The 8,081-nt window shown below is 41.1% G+C and overlaps 1 protein-coding gene across 1 annotated transcript; it reads left to right on the top strand.

The window, feature by feature from the left end:
- The first annotated feature begins 2,545 nt into the window (after positions 1-2,545).
- bcl2l10 (BCL2 like 10) lies at positions 2,546-7,561 on the top strand. Its single transcript, XM_047364083.1, has 4 exons — positions 2,546-2,717; positions 3,702-3,849; positions 5,169-5,633; positions 6,719-7,561. The coding sequence occupies exons 2-4, from the start codon at positions 3,817-3,819 to the stop codon at positions 6,839-6,841; spliced, it is 621 nt and encodes a 206-aa protein (XP_047220039.1). The 5' UTR covers positions 2,546-2,717; positions 3,702-3,816; the 3' UTR covers positions 6,842-7,561.
- The last annotated feature ends 520 nt before the right edge of the window (positions 7,562-8,081 follow it).

The following is an 8,081-nucleotide window of genomic DNA, read 5'->3' as shown; positions in this document are numbered from 1 at the left end:
GCCTGATCCGTGCAAAGTGTGCCATACAATACCACACCATAACACACCACAACACAATACAACACAACACAACACACCACACCATACCACACCACAACACACCACACCACACCATACCATACCACACCATACCATACCATCCCATACCATACCATACCACACCACACCACAACATACCATACCATACCATACCATACCACACCACACCACATCACACCACACCACACCACACCACACCACAACACACCACAACATACCATACCATACCACACCACACAACACCATACCATACCATCCCATACCATACCATACCACACCACACCACAACATACCATACCATACCATACCATACCACACCACACCACATCACACCACACCACACCACACCACACCACACCACACCACAACACACCACAACATACCATACCATACCACACCACACCACACAACACCATACCATACCATACCACACCACACCACACCACACCACACCACACCACAACATACCATACCATACCATACCATACCACACCACACCACAACACACCACACCACACCACACCACAACACACCACAACATACCATACCACACCACACCACAACACACCACAACATACCATACCACACCACACCATACCATACCACACCACACCACATCACACCATACCATACCACACCATACCACACCATACCATACCACACCATACCACACCACACCACACCACACCACACCACACCACACCACACCATACCATACCATACCATACCATTCCATACCATACCATACCACACCACACCACACCACACCACACCACGCCACTCCACACCACACCACACCACACCACACCATACCACACCACACCACACCACACCACACCACACCACACCACACCACACCACACCACACCACACCACACCACACCACACCACACCACACCACACCACACCACACCACACCACACCACACCACACCACACCACGCCACGCCACGCCACGCCACGCCACGCCATGCCACGCCACGCCACGCCACGCCACGCCACGCCACGCCCCGCCACGCCACAACACAACACACCACTTTTCTTATAAAGCACTTTAAAACAGCAATAAAACTGACCAAACTGTGGCACAGAAAAACACAGATTTAACAGAAGGAAGACTAAAGGTAAGAAGTGGAAAAACTCAAATATAAAACAGTGAATGAAAATAATAAAGGAATTCAAGTCTAGTTTGTTTCCTTAAAACATAATTGATTGTTGACCACAAACTTTATCTCACACACCATTTTACTGACAGTGCTCAAAGGTCAGGCAGTTTTTCTACATACGCAGGGTTTGTAACACAGAATGTACTCAGAGATAATCCATGATTCACCTATCAATAGTGTGCAAGCAGTTGTGTGCCCAAATACAGCACACACTTCCACTGAAGCTCTCTGGACATGTTGCTATGTTTTGAGTGGATTCATTGTACAGTATGTTTCAAGTCATTTCAGGTACTAATGCAACACAAAGAATTACTGAAGCCTTGTGCATTTGGTAGCTCTGTCTCAGAACAAACCAAAACAATAAAAAGCATCTCTTAATGGCAGAATTTAATGTTGTTTTTCAGATTAAACCGTACCTCAGTTTAAACCAGAAATCCCCAAAACATCCCTGAGGGAAACATCAAGGCTAATAAAGAGTGAGAAAGAGGAATAGAGGAAGGATAAATGAGGTGACTTATAAGGAGGGAATTCCCACAAAGTGAAAGTACCTACTGGACTTTTACCTCCCACACATTGAGGTTCTAATGGTGACAATTTAACACCTGTTATGTTGATAGCTTATTTACAGCTCAGGTGATATTACAAGGGGCAAATTTGAATTGGATGATTTTAAATTAGCAGCCTGGACATTAAATTATTAAGATTTATTTGTTAATTTATGACAGCCAAAATAGGTTTTATATGCTCTCACAACAAATCCAGATTCTATGCAGAACTTAGCATTTAGCTTATGTGGCTTAAAACGGTAGATAAAGGTTATTTTTAATTATTTTGAAACACTCTTAAAGATATATTCATGGTCACTAAAAAAGAGGAATATTGTGCTGTAATAGACTTGAATGCACACTAGAGGAATAAAATTTGGTGGGTAATATATCAGACATTTTTCACGCTCTAATAAAGCATATTTCTTTGTCAAGTAATACTCAATGAGGATTTAATTATAGCAGCCTGAACTGCTTTATTTGGTAACAAAACTAATTCACAACAAATATTATGTAAAGACACTTTACCGAGTCAATTCAATCCAATCATTCAGACAGATTCAAAGTCAAGTACATACATTAAAACTGATCCCATTTATCAAACAATTCAGTCAAATTCTGTTTATTAGTCAAATTGGTTAAAAAGCCAGCAGACTGCGTCAAATCACTTGCAGCATTCACTCCTCCTGAATGATCATGTAGCAACAATGGACATTCTGTTCCATTGTGACGTTGGCTTTGACAGCAGAAAGAGAAATACCCCTTTAACAGGAAGAAACCTCCAGCAGATTCAGTGAAAGCAGCCATCTGCCACAATCAACTGGGGTTTGAGAGGACAAAGCAGAGACACAAAAAGAACACAGAAGCACTGATCCAGGAGTACTTTCTATGTTTAAGAAAACATAGAGAGTTAATAGCAGTATAGCACCTTGAGTGGCCTCATCTAGAAGAGAAACACAGCTAAACAGGTAAGCTCTGAGACACATAAAGGCTGGCATTGATCAATCCAAGAATGTAGAGTATAGAGAAGATCATTATGGACAGACATTTGAAATCCATGCTGTTGTCTTGTTTTTATGAACTGTTGATTGATTGTAGTGACATTTTCTACATCTTTTATTAGAATCTAATTTGTCTAGACAAAAGCTGGTTACGGAAACCAAGTTTTACCACAATAATTTTCCATCAACCCAGTCCAACGGTTCCAAATACTTTCAATGGAATGTCAGACAAAAGGCTGGAGTGACTTGAGCGTTCTCCTGCTGTAGGGAGAACTCCCTCCTCACCTGCTGGTCAGCTGGCTTAAAGAATGATGCTGCTTTTTCTCACTTACAAAACCAAGACAAAAAGGAGAAAAGAGCCTTAAAAATTGGTAGCCAAGAATATAACACAACTATTTAACTGGTTAATATCCGTTTATTATGCTGCTAGTGTCTCTCTAAAGTGCAATACGCATACGGTATTTTTTGAGCAATATTTGCTCAAACTCTACTGCTAATTTTGCAGATGATTATTCCAAATCTAAGGTAAATTCGTGTTATACATTTTTGCCTCATATTATTGTGTAACTACCTTGATGCTGTGAAACAGTAATATTTGTTCTCAATCTTTACTTTATCACACTGTTGTGTCTAAGTCAAGATATAGAAGATTAGAAACTAATTTTATTAAGAAACAAAATTCATCAATTCGAGTAGAATGATTTTGTTGAGAGTACATTTCAATAATTGGTTGTAATTTAACACATTCACGTGTTCTTTAGCTGTTTGAACGTCAATCATTTCCTCTCAGAAATCCTGAATAAACAGTTTTATTGGTTCAACTCTGTCTGTGTATGTCTGAATTTCACTGCAAGCAATCCTTTGTTTTCCTAACCAAATATTGATCTGGAACTAAGATCAATAACACGAAGGCTGTGCATATTTCATTTCCACGGTGTTTTTTTTTTGAAGCTTTCTTCCGCTGCCTTTAGCGGAAACTGTGGGCGGAGTTAGGAGATAAACGCGCAGCTACCAGCCGGCTTAGGGGAAGCTGTGAGCGAACCGAGGTTCTCCTTCCGCCGTCTGGATGTGCAGAGAGCCGTCACATATCGCTGGGAGGGTAAGCCTTTGTGTGAAAGAAAATACCCTGTTTTACTGGTATATTAGCGCGTCGTTTTGGAGATAGGAGGCCTGCTGATATAGAGGTGTTTGTACGGTGGTCGGCTCCGGCGTAGAGTGGATGTTGGAGCTCAGTTAGTTCCCCGTGTGAGCGGTTCTTTGTGTCCTCCATTGCGGCGGTGACTGACAGACAGCGGCTCCAACAACTTCAAGTTCGCCGGTTAAACCCTGCGACTAACGGACTCTTAATGCTGTCTTGTACTCCAAAATAAAAAGTAAAAATTATTTAAGATTTTCAAAGCAGTGTGCGAAGCTTTGAGTCGGCTTGAAGACTAACCAGCTGGGTTCACTGGGAGCTAACAAAAGCCGTTTCTCTCTCGGTTCATGAAGCCATGGCTCCCAGTGAAGCGGTTGACCTCACAGACTGACGCGCTTAGCTTTCTGTTCACTTTTTACGCCATTTTTTTTTTTTTTTTTAAACAGCGTTTAGTCATAATGAAGTTTAATAAATTAGACAAAGCTGGTTAAATTAGATGCAAAAATATGTTGTTTCACTCTGGACTCAGGTTTAGTTTTTATTTACTAAGTAAAGGGAACATCTGTGTTACCAGATGAGACAGCGGAAAAATCACTTATTTACAGAGTTGCAGTCATGCTATCCTGATGATGGTGACCGGACATGAAGGCTTTATGACTGGACCTGTCAGCTGACAGGAAACATGGTTGGTCCAACCAATATCCACTGGGTTTTTTTTTTTCTACTTAAATGTATTTATTTAGATATAAAAGTATAACTAAATAAATATTGAAGCGGAACAAAGAGTTGGAGTGGATGGAAACATCTGGAAATCCCAGTAAGGGTTTTAAAGGTCACTCTTGTTTTCTATTAGTCATCTACCCAGATGCACCAATCAGGCGTTTTCTGGGTCCCACTGACTTCCGGTTTTCTTTGAAGTAGTGACTTATCCGTTTAGTTTAACACACGAAATAAAAACCTTTATAGAGGTGCTGAATCCTTATTAGGGACATACAACATTTTTCCTTTAGGACATATTAAGACTGAAAATGGTGGGAGTGTTTATATGCAGTTGAACTGGTAAAAATGACGTTTTTCAGTATTTTACTTGCAGACCATCAATCAGACCCAGTTAAGGAAAATTCCTATATCTGGTCGTTTGAGTGATGCATTTCTACTTAGCAGGAATTTTATAAAACAATATGAATACCATCAGTACAACTATTTATACTATTTCTGAGTGATTTTTATTTACTTTATTCTTTTATGACAGAATAATTGCACATTTTTTGTTATCCTCTTAGAAAATGTCCTGTGGGCTGTGGAAAGAGACCGTGGCTGTTGCAGAGGACTACATGCAACTGTGCTGCTCAAGCCCACATCCAGCCCCTCCATCTCCCAGCGAGCCCGCCACCGCCATGAGGCGCCTAGCTCGGGACTTGGAGACCCAGCACCAGGCTCGATTCCACTCCCTGGCCCAGACCTTCCTGAAGCACGGCGGGATGGACCTCTGCTCCAGGCTGAGGAAGGTAATGGACGAGATGGTGGGGGATGGACACTTCAACTGGGGGAGGGTTGTATCCCTCTTCACCTTTGCTGGTGTGCTGGCCAGACAGCTGCAGGAGCAGAAGGGCAAGAACCCAGGGCAGGAACCCAAGAAGCAGCAGGAACTGCAGCAGGAGCCCGTAAGCTGCAGAGCGCTGGCAGAGACCATTGCGGATTACCTGGAGAGGCACAAAAAAGACTGGCTACAGGAAAATAATGGATGGGTAAGTTGTAATGCTTGTGTATTGGGGAAAAAATTATGGGATGTAAACCTGCAGATTAGAGGGGGAGTTTGTTTTTGTTTCAGACAAGTAATTTCAAAACACTGCCTAAAAATAAGAACCAGCTACACATGAAAACCACCTGTTTTAACATGATTCTACTTATTTCCTGCTGGGGTTTAACTTCTTGATCTAGCTGCCACAATTAAGCCACAAAGAGGAATACCAAAATAGATACAGCTAAAAATATTCTCAGGATTTCAGGCAGTAATAATTTAAGAAATGAGCAATCTGGAACTGGAGGATTGATCAGTGGTAGGAAATCAAGGACAAATTCCAGTTTAATGATTAAAAATTCTTTTACATGAAAGGGCAGTTATGACACCCTGAAAGCTCAATCTAAATGCAATGCAAGTTGAATGTCTTTTTTTTTTTTTTTTATCAATGGGATTGCGTAACACCCATGTAAACATGCACGCACACACAGCTTGGCTTTTTCTATTCTTACAGGGACTTTGCATTGACTTCATTTTTCATTCATTTATATGGCCTAAACCTAACCTTTCACCCTACAACAGCATTTTCCCCCATGGCCCCCTGGCTTTCGTCCTCACAACGTTGTATATTTTCAGAAGATGGACCCCACCATATAACACACACACACACAAACACACCCTCCATTCTGGAGCAAAGCTGGCAGCTGGTTTCAACAGACGCATGACCAGCTCAGCCAGATGGACTTTGTGGTAACAGTCAAAGCCGCATTGAATGCCAGCCCTGCTCCACATTGAAGGGCAACGTTGTATGACTAGAAAAACATGCAGCTGTAGATCGGGGGGGGGGACACCTGGAGCTAACAGCAGGTGTCGTCATGTCGTGTACAAATGTGTTGCCTCAGTGTTAAAACATGACTGTGTCTCACTGTAATGACCAACATGACCTGTGTTTTCAAACCTAATTCAGGTTCAGTTTAATACTTTGTTTTTAATGTTTAAGGCTGAGCAGCTGCTCTGCTTTTAGACCAAGTTAAATGTTGCAGAGCTGTAAACGGGAGATTTTATGCGTTTTTTTTCCCCCTACTCTTTCAGGATGGGTTCTGTAATTACGCCCACAACGCCAGAGAAGTAAGTCAGGACTCCTCCATGAAGACGGCGCTGGTTGCTGTTGCCGGAGTCGGCATCGCTGGACTCACCTTCCTCCTGGTGCGCTAGTTGGCCGTCGGCGTCCATTAGAAGTTCTCAGTTTGTCTGAATGAGGAAATATTTGAATTGTAATGTCAGTGCTGCAGCACAAGGTGAACCTGTAGTGAATTCAAGGTTGTGATCTCCCATCATTGACTGTTTGCACAAACTCATGACTCTCTACAAGCATCAATACTGACACTTGTTCCTAAAGATTGTAAACCAATTAGAATGCCTTTTTAAAATGTCATGTGAGTTTGCATATCTTTGGTTAATGCCTAAAGCACAACAAATTTAAGTTTTTGTTTTCCATCTGTGCAGCTAAAATACTTCATTTAGATTTATCACAGACCTGAGTTTAGATTTTAAAATCATCTGTTGCCTTTTTGTCTTTACCTTAGTTGTGTCTGTGATGACTGAGTTTATGTGTAAATTAATATATTTATATAAAAAATAAAACCTAAAGCAGCGGCCCTCTGCTCATTGATCCATAGCAGATTCTGTTTGTTCTACTTTTTTTTTTTTTTCTTTTGTGAACTGATTTACAAGGTTAGCAGAGCTGGAAGGTGAAGATGACCTCACAATGGTGCTATGACTTAACATTTCATATCCATCTACCAAACCAGCGACCAATCGGGCACGTTTCATTAATCGTATCTGTGACATTCCCCTCTCCAAAAAAACAAATGTAAACATATTTTCTAATATTTATTTGACTTTTTTTAAATAAAATGAATTGTGACCTTTGAACCTTTGGAGTGTGTGATTTAGTTTTAAAAGCTGTTGTCATTTTATAACTTGAGTCAACCTGAGTGTCCTGGACAACATGAATGGTAAATGACCCCCATCACATGCTGACACATCTTCATTAATAAGATATGTTCTGTCGTCTCCCCTGAACAGCACCAGGCTCCACAGTAAAAGGATGTGATCGCAATACATGTCCGTCAGAACCAAACTGAATCAGTCTAATTATTCAGGTGACACCTACACGAAACCCAAATGACCGCCTTGGCTTTGAAAGCTGCATTTATGCCCATCTGTGAACCATATTATCCATATGTGCTAGATGAACTTAACACATCATTTGTAAGAGTTGTTGCACAGCTAAATATAAAATCCTCAGATGTAATAGCTTGTACATCAGAGCACAAACATGTCCTAAATGCTTTTAAAACCTAAGATTTTTTAAAACAAACCAGATTGAATAAAATGCACAAGACTGCTCCTGTGTGAAATGGTGGCACTTTAACAGCATGTAGGAAACTAA

Source organism: Girardinichthys multiradiatus, chromosome 4 (assembly GCF_021462225.1).
Source record: "Girardinichthys multiradiatus isolate DD_20200921_A chromosome 4, DD_fGirMul_XY1, whole genome shotgun sequence".
Taxonomy (NCBI): Eukaryota; Metazoa; Chordata; class Actinopteri; order Cyprinodontiformes; family Goodeidae; genus Girardinichthys; species Girardinichthys multiradiatus.
Note: the sequence above shows the minus strand (reverse complement) of the source record. Positions and strands in the feature narration are given on the sequence as shown.

Coding starts and splice junctions, on each gene's coding strand:
- bcl2l10 (XM_047364083.1), top strand. CDS start 3,817: ATGTGCAGAGAGCCGTCACATATCGCTGGGAGG. Junction 3,850..5,168: donor CGTCACATATCGCTGGGAGG/GTAAGCCTTTGT, acceptor TTATCCTCTTAG/AAAATGTCCTGTGGGCTGTG. Junction 5,634..6,718: donor TACAGGAAAATAATGGATGG/GTAAGTTGTAAT, acceptor CTACTCTTTCAG/GATGGGTTCTGTAATTACGC.